The sequence below is a fragment of the Pleurodeles waltl genome, chromosome 3_2 (genome assembly GCF_031143425.1).
Source record: "Pleurodeles waltl isolate 20211129_DDA chromosome 3_2, aPleWal1.hap1.20221129, whole genome shotgun sequence".
Taxonomy (NCBI): Eukaryota; Metazoa; Chordata; class Amphibia; order Caudata; family Salamandridae; genus Pleurodeles; species Pleurodeles waltl.
In genome coordinates this window covers 17,499,907-17,523,284 of record NC_090441.1, presented here as the reverse complement: position 1 = coordinate 17,523,284, position 23,378 = coordinate 17,499,907, and the positions used below count along the sequence as shown (strand labels likewise).

At 42.7% G+C, this 23,378-nt stretch overlaps 1 protein-coding gene across 10 annotated transcripts in view; it reads right to left on the bottom strand.

The window, feature by feature from the left end:
* The window catches only part of CUEDC1 (CUE domain containing 1), a 383,678-nt gene that overhangs the window by 106,727 nt on the left and 253,573 nt on the right, over positions 1 to 23,378 (bottom strand). For all 10 annotated transcript variants that reach the window (XM_069226613.1, XM_069226616.1, XM_069226611.1 and 7 more), the window contains 2 exons: positions 6,361 to 6,488; positions 2,057 to 2,183 (listed from right to left, as the gene is read on the bottom strand). In XM_069226613.1, coding sequence (XP_069082714.1) covers positions 2,057 to 2,183; positions 6,361 to 6,488 — 255 coding nt within the window. The remainder of the gene's footprint in view (positions 1 to 2,056; positions 2,184 to 6,360; positions 6,489 to 23,378) is intronic.

Genomic DNA, 23,378 nt, shown 5'->3' with positions numbered 1-23,378 from the left:
TGTGGGTCTACGAGCTTCCCTGAGAATGTCCATACACTCAATAAGGTTGATTGACTTGGCATCTGAATGTCTGATTTATTCTTGATTTTCAGTGAGAAGGTCTGGGTTGTTGGGGAGCTTCTCGCGGGGGCTACTGAGAGGTCTGGGAGGGTTGAGAACCATGACCTACGCAAATATTCCTGCTCATCCACAGAGTGTTGTCAATGGATAGAGGGTGTGGATATCTGGAGGCAAAGTTTAGCCAGTTTGCATTTTCTGCTGTAGGAATAGGATCTATCGGCAGAGTCCCCGACTTGGCAAAGTATGGCTGAAGGATTTGTGGGTGGCGCTCCTACTCATGGACTTGCTGCTGCATCCTGCTGAGCAGGTCTGCACAGTCTTTGTCTCTGGGAGATACTCCGCCACCAGGTGGAATGTGATGGTGGAAGGCCCACCTCTATAGCCCAGTCTGTCAGTTGTGAGTCTGTAGTCAGAATAACCTGAGGCACAGGGTCTAGAAAAGGCAGTTCCTTCAACAGGTTGGTGGTGTTCCACCATTGAAGAGAGAGGCGACTATAGTGGTCTAACAGCAGTAGATCCATCAGGTGACCCTGTGACTGAGACCACTGACCAGACATACACTGCTGTAGGCAACGCATGTGTAGTCTAGCATGGGGAACAATGGCAATGCAAGATGCCATCATCTCCTATAGTCGCATATGTTCCTGACTGTGTAAGTATGATTCTCCTGAAATTGAGGAAGAAGAGACTGAAAACTCTGGACACGGGATGGGTTGGGGTATGCTAACCTTAAGTCCGCATTCAGAATGGCCCCTAGATAAAGCTGAACCTGAAGAGGTTGAAGGTGAGACTTGGAGAAGTACAGAGTGACACCCAGTGTGTGAAGGAGATCCACTGTCAACTGGGTGTGATGTTGGCATAGTTGCAAGGTACTGGCTTTGATGAGCCTGTCGTCTAGATAGGGGAACACGTGGATGTTCTGCCTTCAGAGTGGATGTTCTGCCTTCAGAGGTGTGCAGCAACTACTGCTAAACACTTTGTGAAGACTCTGGGAATGGTAGTGAACCCGAAAGGCAGGGTCTTGAACTGATAATGTTTGCATGCAATAACAAACCTTAGGTATTTTCAGTGTGGAGGGTGGATTGGAATATGAAAGTAGGTGTCCTTAAGATGTAGAGCTGTCATAAAGTCACCTTGCTGTAGAAGTGTAATAACGTCCTAACGGGTAACCATGTGAAAGTGTTCTGACGGGATATATTTGTTTAATGGTCTGAGGTCCAGAATAAGCCTGAGAGAGCAGTCCTTTTTGGAAATAAGGACGTACAGGGAGTATACACCTTTCCTTTGGTGTTGTAGCGGAACGGGCTCTATTGCATCTTTGAGAAGAAGGGATTGACCTCTTGTTTGAGATAGCCTGTGAGTACAAGGGGGAATACTGGGAGGAGTGGCGATGAGCTCCAGACAAGAACCATGTTGGATAATGGAGAGATATGCCTGGACTGGGCATAGATGCCCCAAAGGGCGCACGGTCGGTGCCCGGACTGCTGAGTCAAAGCGAGCACCAAGGTGTAAGAAGCATGAACGAAAACAATACTGTTGAGAGGGTAAGATAGAGGAAGTATTTTGAACAGGAGCGAGATGAAATATAGAGCGAAGACACACATGCCCGAACCAGACGCTGGAGAGAAGGAGGAGGAGTCGATCCTGTGACTCAGAACACTTCTTCGAAGAAAAACAACTTAAAAGTTCCAATTGATTAGTCAGCATTACACCTCCTTGCTCATGTGAATAAATGGATTTACTGCTTGCTATTCATGCCATAGTGATCTAGAATAAAGAACAAATTTTCCACTCCTGTAGTTAATGGTAACATGGTAGTAGTTTTTCTTGAGAGAAGCAACCAGCAAAACCTATGGCGCCTCTGCCCACTTCCAATGCAATGTTGAACGGCTGAACTCAGAATTGGAGGGAGCATGACAAGTCGTGTCCCATTTGTTTTGGATTGTGAGAGAATGGGAACTCAGACATCCTACTGGTGAGAAACCTGCAGTCTCACCTGTACACTGTCCATTTGCTGGGGTAAGATGCGCAGGAAGTCATCTGGCAGGTTGCCTAGTAAAGGGGGATTCCAGTTCCTGTAACGTGTCTGTGTCTGCGGGCAACTGGAGCTCTGTACATCAATTCTGCAGTCCAAAAAAAGGCAGGGTCAAATGAAGCCAACTAATATCTAAAGAGAAAGAGCAAACTGTTGAGAAAAATGTTCTTGCATTATACTCCTTTAAAGACCATTCTGACCCAAACATATCACAAAAATAATCAAATAAAAACAGACAAATTAAATGAGCATGATCACCATAAGGATTTAAAGAAATGTAGGACTGAAAATAAGGTGTTTTGACCAATCATTTTAAATTTTCTGTGCAATCAAACCAACGGTTATTGAGCTTACATATGGACTAGTAAGAACAAGCAGCCACAACATAAACACAAGCAAGATCAGAGGCAGGTTCAAGTAAGTACTCAACACCTATCCAGTAAAAAAAATGTCTCCCAAAGAAAGGTGCTCTTCATGATCCACATTCTTGAATTTAATGCTCTCCAGTGGTAGGACGCTCGAATCCTGTTTGAGCACAGCTGTTAACGACACTTTGTTAAAAAATGGGGAAAGGTAAGCTCAAAAAGAGAACGCTTATCCTTAAAAAACCAAGCCCTCTGACATCCACTTTTTGTTCCAGCTTCTAAATTCACAGGGAGGTGATATGTGATGCCGTATTTGTCAGCAGGCATGGTCTCAGAGCTACCATATTCATTATTCAAAAAATACCCCCTAACTTTGTGAGCGGCTAGAAGGCAAAGTGCCCCTTCTGAAGGGTGTGTATTCACCGCTACTCAAGCACACCTGTATACTCTGAAACCAACCACACTTCTCTTTGAAATACATCAATCAGGATGGCAGCACAAACCTTGTGGGGGTGAACAAGGCAAAAAGAAGTCATATTCGCCACCTGGTTTAACTTTAAATGTCTCCTGCCAAAAAGCAGGGAAACAAATATCGAAAGTTCTGGGCTGGAAGGGAAAGAATGGAATTATGTTTTTATTTTTTCATGGAAGCTCCGTTTTCAACTCGCTGACACAAAAATCGTTCTCAGTAGCCCACATTCTTACAGAGCCTAAATAAATTAGAAATGTAAGTGTGTTGGCAAATTGTGGAGTCCATTATGGGAAGGACATCTGGCATGCATGCCACAGTATTTTTTCCACTTCTTTAGTCCCAAAGGATACTGTTGTCTTACCACTGGAGGGCTGTCAATTCTAGGAGTGAGGAACTCAATACAGACTCATTATGGCCCAAAACCATACCTTAGTTCCCCTTCTAAAGCTCATGGTGCAAACCAGCTTCAGAGTCAAAAGCAGTCAAGTGTCAAAATCATGTGCCCTCCACCAATCCTCTTTATGTATGCAGGTTACCACTTGAAGGCCCTCCTGTTTGGGGTACTCACCTTAAAATGGCTGTTTCTGCACAGCATTTTCAGAAGGGATGCTGAGAGACACCATCTATTTTTCCCTTTCTCAAAAGCCAGCAATTATTCTTCCAAGGAGGATTTTCTGCAGAGCTGCAGTAAAAGGTTTTTATACATGTGGCACAGTACATGGCTCAATTCATTTGTTTTCTTTGGAATGTGTGCATTGTTTTTTGTTATACCAACAAACGTATGCAATTAAATATATAAACAATAACACAGATGCTCGCTTTGATTTAATACATGTTACTAAATTAATGGTTCATCGCTGCTGCCATTCAATAGACGGGGATCTCTAGTGAACTTCTGTTTTTGTAGCGTGTTTTTTTATTGAAAAATGTTCTGTTTTGAACAGTTTCTTGAGTTATTGCGGATATGAACTTCCTACATCAGCATTTTCCATTCCATACACAATTTAGAGTTTCAACAGAGGTTTCTTCTTAGTCGCAGAATCCAGCAATTCTGTGGTTCAGCTAATAACGTTCAGAACTCTGTGCTCTGAATGTGTCGAGACATGATTATCTCAGGACAATTATTGTCCCTCTCATTACTGACATTCTCCGACTCTGTTCAGCTCTCTGTTCCAGGCGCTTGTGCGAATTTGCTGCAGGCAGCCCATAAACCTGAATTTGGGAAACACTCCCAATATCTTAAGATTGATTATCTGTCCACTCCTATTTAGATGACACATTTTCACCTAACTCAGATTATATATCAGTGCAGTCGTAATCTAGATCTAGTATAATGCCAGCTGTGCTAATTTGGTGAGCATAGAGGATATATAGATTACTACATATATAGGGCTATCTACTGAACACATGCTTTGACTCTACCTCAACTATGTTAACAAAATCATTCCTAACCCATTAATAACATGCTTTACCCCTGTGTTTTCACACTGATATCAGAAAAAGGGTAGTTTTACGAAACGTTAATCATTCTGGTTCATATTTTTCGATAAAGATAACTATCAACTGATGTGAAAATCATATTAGGCCATAGCTGAATAATAGCTGCAGACGAGGAAGGTAACGCCTTTTCAGACAAACTGGGATTTGCAGTTTCACTTTTACAATTAGAAATATGAAAAGGTCGTGGAAAACGGCAACTCAGTAACTAAGTAGAAGTCGCTACTGTCAATTTCATTTTCCGCCGTTTCTCAACTTTTACATTACTTATGATAGTGTTTGCGCTATTCTTTTTGTAGTGAAGGATGGCGCTATATTTTTAAACCATACGGGATACTCCCTTTATAACTAAGTATTTCACTTGTGCTCAAGTTGAGCTGGAAAGCATCCAGTGACCCATAACAGGATTCATGCCTGATTTTCAGGATATACACAGGAGAAACTTAAATACAATTAATATAAATGACATACTACACACAGACAGTGTTTATCGTGAAAACGTGGCATGGATCCCACCCTCAAGGAGCAAAGTTAGGGCCAGATGTATCAAAGGGTTTTTCCCATTCTGTGTCAATGGAAAAATGTGTTCGTACATATGGCCCTTAGACACTCGAGTACAAAGCATTGTCGTTTTTCAACCACACAAAAAATGAATTCTGGAGGACCTACTCTATTCTGGTCTTACCCACCCGCCATCAACTATCCTCTGTTTTGTATACTCTACACCTATGACCACCTAAAACCTCCCCAAAGCTTTACAATCTTCCTCAGCACAAAATAACACTCGTCTCCTTTGTATTGATGAGTATAGAGTATGATGCAGATGGTTTTGAGTGTAGAATCATATGATCACAACAGTAAATAATACTGTCCCTCTTCCAAATGCCCACTGTGGCAGATTTCTCATATTCTGCCATCACAATGCTAATACTCTCTCTGTAACAAAAAATGCCATGTTCACTTCAAATCTAGAGCTGTAAACTTTGTTTCCCCTTTTCTCCTCAACAGCACACTACGGGTATATAAATGCAACACTCACTAGTATTCTGGAATGAAGCAGGCCTTTTATGTGCCGTTTGTGAGACACCCGCGGCCTATGCACGACGAAATAAGATTTTATGATTTAATATGTCAAAAGCAAGGATGGTTTGGAGGTACCCTAGTCATGAAAGGACACTACCAAGTAGGACATTCAGGGAGTCAAACATCCTTCTTGTGCTTTTGTTCTGCCACCACCACCCCAGCTATTATAATGGTTTTATGACAATCACCTGATGTTAGGTCAGGCCTTTCTGAAATATCTGCTAGATTGCTTCTCAAAGTGGCTACCTCTACCTCATTCGTAGTATTCTCTCACTCGGGAGTCTCCCATTCAGACAAAGTACACATCAATGCAAATGATCATTTTTCCGATACATCTGTTGATTACTTTCACTATTAAGACAACTTGAAATTGATCACGGTGAAAATCAATATACAAAAAACAATGATGTTGACTGCCTGGCTGTTGACTGCATTTGACTGTGCAGGCCCAGACAAACCATTGGGTGCAAGCAAAAACAAAAGGGTGAGGAAAAGCAGCTTGTCTTTTGCTCTACTTCCAAAGGTTGACCATCACTGCATCTTTTCACAAAATATCATCTTACTTCCATTCCTTTGACAAGCTAAGAACAAGTCATTTGAGCTATTCAGTCTTTTTGACTCTTGAAAGGATTCGAAACCTCCGGTTTCAGTGAAAGGCTCTTTTCACATTTAGCTGACCATTTTGATACATTTTAAACCAGGTGTTGAAGTTCATGTAGCTGTGTGAGATTGTTCTTTTTGTAATTTCAACAGTAGGTTATAGTGGGTCGAGCAGAACCCCCGATGGCACATTGAGGTGGCTCATTCTTTACATTTATACAGGACATAAGCTACCATGACTCACTTACCGTGGAGGCGGGGTGGGTGGGGCTTGTGGGTACTGTCTGTCGAATATGTGCATGTCGTAGGACGGTGGGGAATACACAGGAGGTGGTTCTTCATCTGAACTATCCGGCTCTAATGTCCGTTCCAGAATCTAAACAAATACATTCAAACTGTTACAAAAGTGACTTGAAACAGACATTCAAGATGAAGGAAGTTGCTTGAAAACACACCCGGCAGGGTAGAAAACCAACTACAGAAATAAAGTGTAATATTTCATGTTTTGGGGAAACGTGGTGCTTTTAGATATTACAATTAACATATTCAGAACAACAGGATCGTCAGAATGTACATTTAACACAGCAGTTTCAAGAAGAAACTCTGAATCAGGATGGCTCTCTAAATTAAGGTGAAGATCTACCAATCAGGACTCGTACTGCAGATTGTAAGATCTAGCCCTTACAAACACTTTGAAAATTCTATGGATGGACAGGCCACTGCTAGGAATGTGCAGGTCCGGAAACAAACATAACGGTAAAGTCTTTTTTCATGTTTACAACACAAACAATACAAGCGCTTTATGAGAACTGAGTTGACTTTGACTCAGTAAACATAACTCCATCTCAGGAGCCTATTTTGCTTGGTTGGAGGACTCAGAATCCAGAGGGCAGAGAATTAGCAGTGTGTTTGAGCATGAATGTGGTGGTGGGCCACTGTAGTCATTAGGATCCTTCAATTTTCAAACATATCAATTGAATTGTGATTGCAAAATGACACCTTTTCCTTAATTTGATATTCTGATTAAGATCGACGTGCTATTTGATTAACAATTTAAGAATTGCATTTCTCATTTATATGAAGCATAAATAGAGTAAAGCCAGCAACATTTCTAAGTAGGAAACAACAGAAACAAGCACTTGCAAAGTCAATAGGCTTTGCCTATGAGATCTAGTGGCAGTGTCAATGTATTTTTGCCATGTTGCACAGCAGTGCGACCACTGTGCAATATGGTAGATTGCAAATAAACACGCTACGATGCTTCTATTGTTGACTGCTTCATAGTGAGTTTATTTTATGGAAAGTAAAGAAAATCAAAAAGCTGTGATGCAGCCAGTGATAAAGATACGACTGGTGGAAGGGGAGGTATACAATGATGGGGAAAGCACATTAGGATGAACAGCTAAATGGGCCACCTAAATCCTCAAGACCCTGCCAAATCTCTCCTGAAAATGATGCAATTACAACATGGCTCCTTGAGCGTGTGAAAAGTCCGAATGAAAGAAGGAGCTTTCTGGTGTGAGTTTTTTGTTACACTGCTCGTGGGCACTCGGTGAATCCATTTGTCCGGCCAAGCCGCCCCTCTTTACCCCAAGCCTCTCTCTTAGCCAGACTGGAGTTAATGTTCAAGCCCCACTGCTCCGAACCCGATTGCCAAGTGTGCTTCGAGACACAACCGCCTTTAATATGAACTTTTACTTATTTGAATGTTTTCAGGGATAATGTAACTTTTTCGGGGCATGTCGGTATCAAGACAACCCTTGTGGAATGTGTGTCTACTTTCCTGCACACAGACATACACACCCAGGTGAACAAACACACACGTACACAAAACACACTCGCACACAGGTATTCACACACAAACACACACGTTTAGCTTGGTCAGTACGATTGGGGAGGTTTGAGCTTCAGATTTCCCAAAAATCATTTGTTAAAACAATTATATGAGACACTGGACATGAGCAGGGCTTAAGGGGCAATACAAAGCGAGAGGGGTGGCGATTGTTCAGGATATTTAAAACCAGGGTTGGCTCCTTTGCTATGGCGAAGGAGCGTCACCCCACTGGCTGACCAGAAGGCAAAAAATAAAACAATATTTTCCTATCGTTTTATTTTTCTGTTTCTGACACAGCCAGCAGTGCAGGGAGAGGTGGGGCTGTGCCACAGGAGCGGGGCGCAGGTGAGTGCACCTAAGTGCGCATGGTTGTTTCGTCGGCCGTCTGAGGCTGGCCAAACACACATGCACACTTAGGTTTCTCCAGCCCAGGTGTGTTTAACAGCCGGACTGGAGAAACTGCACAGACCCCAGGGCTGTGTCTGAGTGGAGTCACTGCCACTCAGACCAATCCTCGCGTTGCCTCCATGCTAGTTTGTGTATGAAAGCAGTGAATGAGGGGACACCTGAAGAAGAGGAGCACAAGGCAGCAGGGGCGGAGGCAAGGTAAGTTTTTATTTTTACCTAGTGTGCGTATCCACACCCACAGTTCATCCCCTTGTGTTATGTAGTGGCCGCTGCTGCTTAAAACACGACATTCTACAAACTAATACATTTTGTCAAGGCTTTCAAATCATAGACGAGAGTGTGTGTGTGTGTATGTGTGTGTTTTTTTGTCTGAGTGAGAATGTAAAAATCCCAGGTGAAATCCAAGAGACACTTCACATTACCCTAATGAAAGCACTTGTATCCAACTATTTACTACAGAATACATTTATTAAGGAGAGCATAACACCCCGAACAACTCTCCTGGAGCTAAGCTTCTGACATTTTACAGAGACACATATGGATGAACAGACACGAACACTAACTCAGACACATACATACACAGATATACAAGCACACAAAGGCACACATAGATAAGCACCCAGGCATATAGGCGCACACACGAACACCACAGAGACGCCGACACACACTGAAGTAGGTAAACATAAATACAAGCATCGGTATGCACAAATGTACACACACATGCACATACATGATTCACAAAGGTGCATTTGCAGGTAGTTGGAGGAGATGATCCAAAAGATATGCTCTAGTCAAATGTTTGTAAGACCATAGAGATGAGAAACATACCGTTTAGCATTACAAAAGCCTACACACAATTGATAAATACAGGTTTTCAAATTATGATATTGTCTTTTTAAGTTAACGATATACATATTAAACAGCACTCATAACTTTGCAAAGATGAGGGAAGTAGCAACAGGGGATAAAGGGGCGATAGATGGGCAAGCAACGAGGGGGGAGGGAGCAAGCAGCGACAGGAGGTAGGTGGTGAGAGGGCCGGGAGCAAGTAACCATGGAATGCGGCTGGCATAGAAGGGGTAGGTAAGTCAGTTTTATTAGCTTTTTTTTTTTTTGTTTACAAAAGATTTTGCTGACAGCGCATTTGCTGTTAAGGATAAACCTAAAAACGGGGGCTTGCCATGGTGTTCCTTCTTTCTAAGGGCATCCTCAAGGAACAACCTGGAATACTGCAGTTTTCCCACATTATAAAACTATATATTTAATTCAGTATAATTACAACTATATTGAGGCAGTATTCCCATTCATCATAAGGCCCAATGCAGTTGAACTGGGGACTACATGACAGACTCCTTTGGCTCTATCTAGCAAACTAACAGCAGTATGAATTACTACCTTTCAGGTGGCTATGGGGGTTTGGCAATGATAACTGAAGCATAGCTAGCGGAATCAATACTCACATCCACTAAGATTTGTACTAAAGAACAAAAGTCAGCCTCTTTCATTTTAGGTTCAGAGAGAGTTGCCCATTTTGGAAGAACTTTACAGTTGAGAAACCAAAACGTGATTTTTTTCGTCTGGTGGCGATGGTGCAATCATTACATGCAGAATCATTGGTTGCTACACATTGCTGGGACTGATGAAATAGTGCGTTAAGTGTAGAAAGGCCAAAATACATTGCAACCAGCTCAACTTTTTGTTCCATTGGTTAAGTACTACAGTGGACAAAGTAATGACGTCCTTTTGAATAAACATTTGGGGTGGCTCATGAAGATCAAAAGCTCATGGTTTTACCAAAGACGGTGCTAATCTCGGGATGGAGAGACACTACTAAAAGCGATACAGCGTGTTCCAAAGAATGTCATAGTAAATGCTAAGTGCATCACCTGCTCAAAGCAAAAAATATATATATGGACATACAGTATGTGTCAGAAACCCTTTCAGGTGGCCAAAAGGCAAGCAGGGATTACCGGGCCCAACCGCCGGGTTGAGGCCTTTGACTCCTGATGCTCTAGTGCCAGACCTTCTATGATTCTGAGCAAGGGGCCAAGTTCCCGGTCAGCACTTGACTCAAAGTGGTAGCATGTGTTGATCAGTTCAAGGCTTCCTGGGGTGGGGTGGGTTGATACAGGGGGGAGAGATAGACTCTCAGCTCAAAGTACTTTCAATAGCAGCAATAAATACATGTCCAGTCAGTAGAAATAGAGAGCTGAATGAGGCAGATGAGTGCAGATAATTTACCCTAGCAGCAGGGTATCTGCCTCTCCCTAGTTTCAAAAAGGTCCAACAGGTGTTGCCCTTGGCCGCTCTTTGTGAAGGACATCTGGGCGATGGAATGTCCTGGATCAGTGGCAGAAGAATTCAATATGACTGATTGGCTTGGCAGTATCCTGTCCTGATGTGCGTTTTCATCTAAGGTTAAAAGTACGAGTAGGATCATGGCTAACAGTCACTTGGTGGCCATAACATACTATGCAACACTGAGCAGCAGATCAAAACAAAGACAATCACAAGCAGGGCACAACTGAAGCAATATGCAAAGACAGGAAAGGGAACTCCATGGATTTCTTCACAGCACAACATTTATTGATCAACTAGGACAGATGTGCTACTTGTTAACCAAAGTATAAATGTTCAACATTGTACACGCTTTGTCCTTATAAGCTTAAAGAAAAGAGCTCTATAGGCCAGGGAGAAAGAACTTGACACCTAAACTTTTAGAAACATGGATGCTAAAGAAATTGAAAATGAGTATTTACAAATATTGGTAGTACCACAATGGGAAATGATACCTGGACGCCAGACATTCGAAATAGCAAGAGGTCTCGCCTTTGAAACATGGACAGAAACCAGCCTGTTGTTGCAGGCGTTGGTAATTGTTTTGTAAACCAATAAAAAGATTTAAACATAAACATGGATAGGATGCACCTAACAATATTACAATTTACGAGGGAATACATGCAAAAGAAATCCAGTTAAATTGGTAAAGGATTCTCTATCCATTCTTTTAGAATAAACCCGGCTATATCGGTCTTCAAAAAGGACTCAAACCCGAAAGTGCAGAGATGTACACAGGTAAAAGGTAAGCAGGAATGAAGGATGATGCATGTATTTAAAATCTACCGTGGAGCCTTAATAAACTACAGAACAACTGTTAATGCACGAGTCATCAAGTACACTCTCTTTCCTTCCTAGAAAACACCAGATTGTGAAATATCGAAGATCAGTTGTGCACGAAAGGCATGTGGGAAACAGGCCGCACAACTCATCTTCAACAATAAAGTTGAATGGATTGGTGTACTAGGCATGACAGACATGACATGGTTGGTGGGTTATAGCCAGCAGACACTAAAGATGGCTCGAAAGGTCAATAACCTGAGCAGTACAACTTGAGGTAAAGGCAATGTGTAGATGGTGACTATTCCACAAAAAGCCACGCCCATCTGTATTGCACACCATTCTAGTAGACAAGGAGATAATCTGGACTGAGGTTATTCCCAGACCTAAATGTAATCTACTGTCACATTAAAGTGCCTTTTAAAAATAAAGGTGGTAAGAGGTACAAGAACACTTTTGTTGGGCATATTTCGATAGCTCTTGGCATCTGCAGTAACTTCAGCACTGCCTGTAATCATCTACCAGATATATTTATTTATTCATACATTTCTTAACTAATAATGGCCATTGTTAAATGCTGGTAGCCTACAAGGCAAGAAAAAGGCAATACACAAATGTAGAAGTTGTGTGGGAAGTGGGTACTCGTGGAATTACCTAGAATTATAGGCCAATTATCCTGAAATATGCCGGTTACCACAAGAAAATAGAAACGGTTGCAAATCTATTCCCAACATCAACTGCTGAACCTCAATAACAGGCAACAGGGCTCTGAGAAGAGCCAAACACCAGTCCAGCTAATACAGGCAGCTGACGGACAGACACAAAGACTATGCATCTCAAGGCCTTCATGTTTGCAGAAATGAACAGGAGCTAGGAAAGTCAGCAGCAATAAATTAAATCAGATGTTCAAACAGTAGCTAATAATAAATATTAGGGATGGGCATATCTCACGTAATTTGCTGTAGCGTAATTACAGCAAAATTTAGCATGATTACATGGAATTACACAAGGAGCGCAACCCAGCATCCAGCACTATTTTCTTACGGGTAAAGGCTCCCTGGAATCCAAGGTGGACCTGAGGATGCATTTTATGCTAAGACTATAGCGCTAAATGCAACAGAACACAAACAGCAGTAGCCAGCAGCTAAGGATTACGTTTGTTGTTCCTGTGCTCTTGCTGTAGGATTTTTGTGCCAAATTACACATAATTAAGAGAACTGTAGTTATAGGATAATTTTCAGTAATTTCGTACCAAAAGAGTGACACAAAATTACCAAAATTACTCCAATGTAATCAAACTTCACCTAGTCCTAATATTTATAGATATCTAAACTGATAGAGGGAAAGGGATGGTCTGAAAATTAACATTTTCTGCATCAAAACCTGCTTCCTATAGACTTGGAGTTAAAGTCTAGCCTGTCACAGCTACGAATGAGCTAGCTTTAGAAATAAAGTGCCTTACTTTGCAATAAGCTTCTGTAGGAAGTTGGCTCTGTATGCACTATTTCAAAGTAAGGAATAGTATGCACAGAGTCCAAGGGTTCCCCTTAGAGGTAAGATAGTGGCAAAAAGAGATAATACTAATGCTCTATTTTGTGGTAGTGTGGTCGACCAGTAGGCTTATCAAAGGAGTAGTGTTAAGCATTTGTTGTACATACACACAGGCAATAAATGAGGAACACACACTCAGACAAATCCAGCCAATAGGTTTTGTTATAGAAAAATATATTTTCTTAGTTTATTTTAAGAACCACAGGTTCAAATTCTACATGTAATATCTCATTTGAAAGGTATTGCAGGTAAGTACTTCAGGAACTTTAAATCATTACATTAGCATGTATACTTTTTACATAAAACACAATAAGCTGTTTTAAAAGTGGACACAGTGCAATTTTCACAGTTCCTGGGGGAGGTAAGTTTTGTTAGTTTTGTCAGGTAAGTAAATCACTTACAAGTCTCAGGTTTGGGTCCAAGGTAGCCCACCGTTGGGGGTTCAGAGCAACCCCAGAGTTACCACACCAGCAGCTCAGGGCCGGTCAGGTGCAGAGGTCAAAGAGGTGCCCAAAAACGCATAGGCTTCAATGGAGAGAAGGGGGTGCCCCGGTTCCGGTCCGCCAGCAGGTAAGTACCCGCGTCTTCGGAGGGCAGACCAGGGGGGTTTTGTAGGGCACCGGGGGGGGACACAAGTCCACACAGAAAGTACACCCCGCGGGGGCGGCCGGGTGCAGTGTGCAAACAAGCGTCGGGTTCTCTGTAGATTTCAATGAGAGATCAAGGGATCTCTTCAGCGGTGCAGGCAGGCAAGGGGGGGTGCTCCTCGGGGTAGCCACCACCTGGGCAAGGGAGAGGGCCTCCTGGGGGGTCACTCCTGCACAGGAGTTCCGTTCCTTTAGGTGCTAGGGACTGCGGGTGCAGGGTCTTTTCCAGCCGTCGGAAAATGGAGTTCAGGCAGTCGCGGTCAGGGGGAGCCTCGGGATTCCCTCTGCAGGCATCGCTGTGGGGGCTCAGGGGGGACAACTTTGTTACTCAGGGTCTCGGAGTCGCCGGAGGGTCCTCCCTGAGGTGTTGGTTCTCCACCAGTCGAGTCGGGGTCGCCGGGTGCAGTGTTGCAAGTCTCACGCTTCTTGCGGGGAGTTGCAGGGGTCTTTAAATCTGCTCCTTGAAACAAAGTTGCAGTTCTTTTGGAGCAGTGCCGCTGTCCTCTGGAGTTTCTTGTCTTTCTTGAAGCAGGGCAGTCCTCAGAGGATTCAGAGGTCGCTGGTCCCTTGGAAAGCGTCGCTGGGGCAGGTTTCTTTGGAAGGCAGGAGACAGGCCGGTAGGACTGGGGCCAAAGCAGTTGGTGTCTTCTGTTCTTCCTCTGCAGGGGTTTTTCAGCTCGGCAGTCTTCTTCTCCTTGTAGTTTCAGGAATCTAAATTCTTAGGTTCAGGGAAGCCCTTAAATACTAAATTTAAGGGCGTGTTTAGGTCTGGGGGGTTAGTAGCCAATGGCTACTAGCCCTGAGGGTGGGTACACCCTCTTTGTGCCTCCTCCCAAGGGGAGGGGGTCACATCCCTAATCCTATTGGGGAATCCTCCATCTGCAAGATGGAGGATTTCTAAAAGTTAGAGTCACTTCAGCTCAGGACACCTTAGGGGCTGTCCTGACTGGCCAGTGACTCCTCCTTGTTATTCTCATTATCTCCTCCGGCCTTGCCGCCAAAAGTGGGGCCGTGGCCGGAGGGGGCGGGCAACTCCACTAGCTGGAGTGCCCTGCGGTGCTGGAACAAAGGGGGTAAGCCTTTGAGGCTCACCGTCAGGTGTTACAGCTCCTGCCTGGGGAAGGTGATAGCATCTCCACCCAGTGCAGGCTTTGTTACTGGCCTCAGAGTGACAAAGGCACTCTCCCCATGGGGCCAGCAACATGTCTCGGTTGTGGCAGGCTGCTGGAACCAGTCAGCCTACACAGATAGTCGGTTAAGGTTTCAGGGGGCACCTCTAAGGTGCCCTCTGGGGTGTATTTTACAATAAAATGTACACTGGCATCAGTGTGCATTTATTGTGCTGAGAAGTTTGATACCAAACTTCCCAGTTTTCAGTGTAGCCATTATGGTGCTGTGGAGTCTGTGTTTGACAGACTCCCAGACCATATACTCTTATGGCTACCCTGCACTTACAATGTCTAAGGTTTGGCTTAGACACTGTAGGGGCACAGTGCTCATGCACTGGTGCCCTCACCTATGGTATAGTGCACCCTGCCTTAGGGCTGTAAGGCCTACTAGAGGGGTGACTTATCTATACTGCATAGGCAGTGTGAGGTTGGCATGGCACCTTGAGGGGAGTGCCATGTCGACTTACTCGTTTTGTTCTCACTAGCACACACAAGCTGGTAAGCAGTGTGTCTGTGCTGAGTGAGAGGCCCCCAGGGTGGCATAAGATATGCTGCAGCCCTTAGAGACCTTCCCTGGCATCAGGGCCCTTGGTACCAGGGGTACCAGTTACAAGGGACTTATCTGGATGCCAGGGTGTGCCAATTGTGGAATCAAAAGTACAGGTTAGGGAAAGAACACTGGTGCTGGGGCCTGGTTAGCAGGCCTCAGCACACTTTCAATTCAAAACATAGCATCAGCAAAGGCAAAAAGTCAGGGGGTAACCATGCCAAGGAGGCATTTCCTTACAGCTTCCGACTGGTGCACAGGATTAGTGTTCACTGACAGAAGTCAATGGACAAATGCACTGAATCCCGCATTTTGTTCCCTGAAATGTAATTTCACAGGAGACATTTTTAATATAAAACCATTACAACAGATACAGAGAAAGCAAACTTTGGTTTCATATGTACTCTGCGCCATGCATTTAATAGATAGTGCATAGATTTAAGTGGTTTTATGGTCTCACAATAACGGATTATTTAGCCTTAAAGCAAACCATGTAGTGAAAGCGTCCTTCGAAAGCATAATTGCATGTGAGATTTTGTTCGACCAGGCCCTCTACAGTATCAGCCCTAAATGTTTTGCCTTCACCCCTCCCTTTAGCTGAATTCTACAACTACAAGTACCCAGAGCCTGTAAAGTAAATGCTTCTAGTGGGCCTGCGGCACTTATTGTGCTACACACTTAAGTAGCCCTCCAAAACATGCCTCAGGTCTGCTATGGCAGCCTGTGGGTGCAGTTTTAAAACTCCCATTTTGACATGGAAAATTAAGCCTTTTGCCAGGCCTAGACCTCCCTTTTAATACATGTAAGTCACTCCTAGGGTAGGCCCTAAAGAACCTGTAGGGCAGCATGCATTGTATTTAAAATGTTGGACATGTACTTTTAAGTTTTACATGTCCTGGTAGAGAAAAACTCTCAAGTTTGTTTTTTCACTTTTGCAGGGCCTGTCTCTCCCATATGATAACATGAGGTTACCTTATTTCATTAATAAGTGATATTTTTGTTTGTGGGCAGATACAAATGTCATGAGGAATTGTAATGGTAAAGTCTTTATCAGTAAAGTTGGATTTGTAGTCACAATTCTGAAAATGCCACTTTTAGAAAGTTGGCATTTTCTTGTCCTAACCACATGGTGTCTTCAGCCTGTTTCCTGGGTCACATAAGTGTAGTTGGCAGTTAGCCTTTGTTTATTCCTTCCAGACAATACCACAATAGAGGGCCTATGTGTTGGCAGGAAGGGCCATATCAGACTTGATAAGTGGGGAGGAATGGTCACCTACCACACTTGCATATCACAAAAGCTCTGCCTGAGCACAAAGGGTTTGACACTAATCTTCTGTGCCCCCAGACAACTTCGGTCCAGGTGAGGGAGACAGGCAATTCTGGACACATCTGTTCGGGGAAACCTCCAGAAGCATCTCCCACTTCAAAGGAGGCATCAGGTATAAAAAAAAAAAAACAGGACCCTCAGACCAACTCTTAGGTTTACATATGGACCTGCAGAAAGACTCTGAGGACTACCCTGCTGTCTGTATCCTGCTGCGTGCTTCAGTGGACTGCCCTTTTATACCAAGAGAACTGCAGTACTGCCTGAAGCCTGCCTTGTGCCCTCAGAGTACTGTCCTGCTGCTTGAAATCTGCTTTTTTGTTTGCACTCAGGAATACCAGAGCAACTTTGAGGGGTAGCTGGCTGGTCTTGTGATCAGAGCCTCAGGGGTAGAAAAGGTTTAAACCGTCTTAAACTTGTACCCGGACCCAGCCTTAGTTAGTCTTGCCCCCTCCATGTGGTGCCTCACCAGCCCTGTACACTTGGAAGTGGGGGTTAAAGGTGCTGTACCATCCTAATTGCATGCTCCACTAAATCCGGCGCTAAGCAACAAGAAGCCCTGCAAAGTAATGCCATGCAGACCACGCACCAAGGACATAAGGTACAATCCTTAGTGGGCTAAACTTGGTCCTGTGCCCATCTTGCACTCCATCGTTGTTGGCCAGAGCTTGTGACTTTGTCTCGGTCCAATGCAACCAGATACCCTCAGATGGCGATTTACACCTTTGTGGTGCTACTTTTATGTAAATCTTCAAAACTGCATATCTCCATTTCTACTGATTGGATGTTTGTTGTTTTGGTGTCAAACAATTTATTAATTTTTAATCTCTCTCTCTAAATTGGTGTGGGATTTTCTTTATGTTGTGTCTTCACCTTATGACTGTTTATGTGCTGCATGAATGCTTTACACATTGCCTCTAAATTAAGCCTGAAAGCTCTTGTGCCAAGCTACCAGAGGCTTAAGCAAAGGTTAATTTAGTGACTTTTTGTGGTTCACCTCGACAAGGATTGTGGCTGTTGATTAAGAAGGGCTCACACCCCTTCAACCGGCAACCCAATTTCTCACAGCTTTGGAATCAAGCAAGCTGCAGATTCGTAAGTGCTTTGGTTTAATTCACAGCTTTTCTGCCCAAAAAACTAAATCTACAAAGCAGAGTAAATTCTCATATCAGTGCAAGAGATTGGGAACTGTTGTTTGCGGCAAAAATTATCCCCATGTGTGCTCCCCCCATTTTAAAGATTATTATCTAGAGTGGGTGGGAGAGGAGGTAGAAGGATAAAAGGGAGACGGGCCTGCAATGACATGCCCTCCTATGGAGTGCTAGAACTAAATTAAAAAATATTAGCCTGGGCCTGAAAACGCAAGTAGTGGAAGGACACTCACTGGGAAAGAAAACAGTACTTGAGGGTAGGGACAAACATGAAGAGGAAGTGAAGCTGGCATGTGCTGACTAAAAAAAAAAAAAAAAAGCAAAGAAACGAGTGATTATGAAGACAACCGATAGTCAGCCCCCTCTAAACTAACAAAATGTCTTGCAAGTGCTGTGTCATAATGTTTTTTTTTACTCAGTCATCTTACACAGCAGCTGCTCAATCTGTACAACATGACTAAAAACAGTGACAAATCCAATAGATCTTTTATAGGAGAGACCTATTGGCTTTGCCAATGCTTGTTTAACATCTATATACTTTTATATAGAGACTAACTCAGTCCTTAGGTTGCCCTGATTTGGCCTCTGGAGAGGACACCCACCTAAATCAACAAGCAGTAGGCTCTTCAATCATGTTGCATATTTTCTGCATGCAGCCTAGGCTTGGTTGGTGCCTATTGTTTTCTTAATTTAAAACCTATGACAAAAAATGTAACTTATTATTAGACAGAAATTAATAGCGCTGCGTCAACAACACACTCTAGCCCATCAGACTATGTAGTCTGCACCCTCAAATGCAAGTTATCACACCTTACACACTCGGGCTGAGTTTTATTGTACCATTCTGCCAATTTACATACACTCATGGTCCTGACATGTATCTTTCACTCTTGACTACTGTAACAGCCTTTATTTACCACAGAGTAGCCTTGCGAAGTTACAAAGGGTTTAAAATACGAAGGTAGCACTCATCTGCCAGTACAGAACATATCATTCCTCGGGGGCTTGAATACACTATTCCCAGTTGGCAGGGGAACTATTTCGCTTATGTCAGCAAGTAAAGCTGGTTTAGAGCATTGTTATCTATGTATTGTCATAAAGCTAGGGAATAATATTCTGTTAGTTCGGTTTACCATTATTACCATCCCACTGGATCGTATTCATTAAGTGTGAAAGCATCGCAACTACACTTGGGTACTATATCACATAGTTTTGAGCACTTCACACAAGAGTCAGGCTGCAGGATATTACGAGCATTTTCATAAGTACGTCATCTCCGCACCAGACATTAAGTAGGCCTGTAATGGAAGACTGTTGATGTAATTGTTACATATTTTGTACTCTTTATATGTTTGTTTATGTGTATGTATGTGCCTAAGCTTTTTGTTTTTTTGTAATCTCTGGGCTTTTAACCACGTCCACCGCACGCCCATTATCATCACTCATTCATGGGTTTGCCTTTCAAAAAATCTTGGTTATCATTGGTAAATGCTTTATGTTTGTCCCTCCTTGGAGCAGTTTTGCTACTGCCTTGGGCATCGACCCTGTTACACGGATAATTGCATGTTTACCGATACGCTTGACTGCAAGCAAACTTCTTTTTCCTTTTGTCTCTCTACTTCGCGCTCATGGCGGTCTTGGCGCTTTGCTTATGTCAACTGTTTTACTTTTCATTTTCAATTTATGTGGCAAGAAAAGTCCAGTTAGGAATTGAAAATGCCAATAGCTCTAAATGGAGCAAATGAGACCCATTGCATTGCAAATGCTTGTTTACTTTTACTTTCTATGTGCTGTGAAGATGTCGCAGACTGCGTCCCAGGAGGGGACTCAATTAAGTGGTTCCTGTTATTCCTTGGAATTCACTGTTTAATTGTTCCTTTTTCCTCTGTACCCTTTTTGGTAACTTGATTCAGAGATGTTTTGAATTTGGAAAGATTCGTGTAATTAGGACGTTGACTGATTACCACAATTCTGGTTGGCTCTATGGGGAACTTAAGTCTCTTTTGATGAAGGTGGACCAGGGTATTTAGAGACAATAAACATTCCGTCTATTGTGGACGCCGTCAGAGATATGTTTTACACGGAATGCAGCAGCATCGTAGTGAGTGTACTTATGAGCTTTGGGGTTTGCTAAATAGCATTGGGTTTGCCCTTTAGCATTTTCGTGACTTGCGTTGTAACACCTTTCTTACGATCTTTGGGTCGGGTGCACATTTCTCATTAACATCTGTAAGAAAATGGGAGTGAGCGAAGTTTTAACATATTTTGGACCCGTAAAAGGTTTTGACTTCTAGTGCATCTAATTGGGCAACATGGCTTACACCTTTTTACTAACATTCATACAACTACTGAAATGAACGAGGCCTCGACTTACCACATCTCTGATAAGTGAGTGACACTCATGATATGACATCTGCATGTCGCTCGTCTTTCACAAATTATGTACTTGAGGCAATTTTTTTATGGATCTCTTTTGTTTCAGGCTGGTCAGCTGCCCAGGCACTTTACTGGGATAGCCCACACTATTTCCCTTTAGAAGGTCACTTACCTATTTATGAAATTTGAACACATTTCTTTAGTCCGATGGACTCCCTTTCTGTTTATTACTATGTTTATCATTCGTTTTTTTACTTCTTAGGAAAACATATCCTCTGAAGATGGGATCTTGCCCGAAATGCATCAGGATTATTGAATGTTATGCATACACTATCAATACTACATGGGATGTTTCAGTACCATTTGCCCAAGGATGGAAAAGTATACATTTTTGTGATGAACTACATATTTTGATGATGAATAAAACTTGTTAAAAAAAAACTTACTGTAAGAGTTAAAGTGCATTTACCAAAATTAAGGAATTACTCAAATAGAGGAAACCTGACTACAAGTCCCGATCTGGTATGCAGAGCAGTGCACACAGGGGGCATTGTTCCTGGGAAGGAGACAGCGCAACTGGTTATTTATATTAATGCTTATGATCAGAAGGCAATACCCTTGCACACACAATTAAACTGATAAAAAGGCATTACATTTATCACTTTTTAAAATGAAAGCATAAATAATATATGCTCTGTGATATGGTGCAATGAACCTTACTAATGTGGTGTCATAAGATGATACCTATCATTTATGGTATCCATCATGGATACTCAGTAGTATTTGGATTCTCATATCATATCATAGGTAGTCAAACAAGGAGTGGCACCAGGGAGTCCACCTTGGTCCTGAGGAGGAGCCTAGGGGTAAGGCCCTCAAACACGTAGACTAGGAAGTCAGGTACATTACATCCCTCACTCCGCAGCCCCTTTTTAATCATACCGCCTCCAGTATTTGAAGTAATGCATTCTTCTTTCGTTTGACTTTCAAATTCAGTTTCTGGTGTTAAACCTTGAACCAACGACTGCTACACCTTACCATTACAGTATATCTATACAGGTCACTTACATACCAAGAAAAATGTGTATAAAATGCATCTTGTATTAATAATGACCTGTATGTATGCATCAGAAACGTAATAAAATTGGTTCAAAAGAAAAAAATATATATTCTGAGCCAACCTCGTGAAGAACATTAAGGGCTCTACAAAGCGCCTTAAAAGCAATCCGTTTTCTAATCTGTAACCAGTGAAGATTTTGACAATGCCTGTTAAGCTGACTGTTCCTTCCTTTACTTGTTGGTGCATTTTTTCCAATTCTCCCTTCTTTCCTTAGTTCCTCTTCCTTGCTCTCTTTTTTGGCAAACCGGTCATTGTATACATTTAAGTTCCTGATCTAAACAATGAGCAAGTAAAAATATGTTCATGAAAACACAATGATGAGAAAAACCAACAATCGTAGCAGACCCAACTTATGTTTCCCAGACCCAACAAACCGGCTAAGAATACAATTATTCTTCTGGGGGGGTGGTTACCCCCCAAATACCATCCTCCCCGAATGTACTCCCTTGACTACGATCCAACAGAACAGAAAAGTGCCTCAAGAGGGCCCAATGAAAGAGAACATACCATAACTTCACACATAATTCTTCAGAAATGGAGGAGCACTTTTCACTCTTCTTCCTTTACCCAGGGTTGCCAGGATAAACATCCTTGCTACTCTTACATACACATTAATACCCTACCTTCCAAAATGTTGTAGCCTTCTCTCTCTCACTCCACCTGGCACAACTTCCCACTCTCTAGCACTACCACATTCTTCTCGACAGTTTAGTCTTTCTGGTTTGGAATCAATTGCTCTCCCCAACTTCTTGCAAACAGGCCACAAAAAGTCTTCCCATCACCTGCATTTCATGGTCTTGATCCCTAACTTGACGTTTGTGGACCAAATTCAAAATTTTCCCTCTCATTCCTTCAGCTGCCATTAGCATCCCCAATCTCATGAGAATTCCCTTTGTACTGTATACTCATCTGCCACATGTCTATATGCCCCTTTCTAGATCTCCAATTTGTTTTCTTTTGGCCATCCATTCATCCGTCACACAAATGTCTAATTCTCCTTGAGTAATTAACTCATGGACCTGTAATGTAGGCACCCCTGGCCTGAGGTGTACCATATACATTAAAAAGTGTAGGGCTTAATGACGACCCCTGGGAACCCTAAAAGGGAGCAGAACAGAGACTAGTTACAAAATCATTAAGGGAGACAGATAGTTCTCTGAAAGAAAAGAGCTTAGAAGGCTAAAGCAGTGTCCTTAATCCCAAAGTTATTAAGACAGTTCAAAAGCACTGCGTGGTTGACCATTTTGAATGCAACCAACAGATCTAGAAGTGCTGCTTTACCATCATGATCCAATATCGCTCCAATTTTATCTGATGCAGCAATCAGCGCAGATTCAGTACTGTGATTGCTTCTGAAACCAAATGGAGAAGAATCTAACAGATGGTTATTGTTCAAAAAGGAAGGTAGTTCCAAGTTCATAGCTTTCGCTACAATTTTAGCTGGCATCGGAAGGCGAGAGATGGGACGGTAGTTACAGAGTTTGAGAGGGTTAGGCGTGGGTTTCGTTATTACGGGTAGAACAGAGGCTTTTCCCAGGATTTAGGAAAATATCCTGATCTGAACATCCCATTAAAGACGTTGGTAAGGCTTCGTTCTCTGGGGCACGATGTATTATTGTCGGGGGACAGAGATCAGATGAAATATGAGAGCCTGATTTTTTTGACTCCATCAGTTTTTTAGTCTCTCAACCAGAAGAGGGGTACATTTGTTAAATTAACGTCCCAGTTATTATGGGAGATCTCACATCTTTAGTTACATATGGATTTGCTTGCTTATTCAAGCAGAATTCATTATTTACCTCTTCAACATTTGTTTGAAATTGATTAGCATGTTTATCACAAAAGATTAATACCTGAAGTGTTTGTTACTGAAGTTAGCAGGCATGTTGATTGTCAGAAAAAGTGCTTTAGCTGAGTTTTTGCCAGGTGAATTGTATCAATAAAGTAGCCTGGATCATGGCTTTGTAGTCTGACACACTGCTCCTGAAGAAACCCATGGCCGACCCCACAGATCTCAAGAAT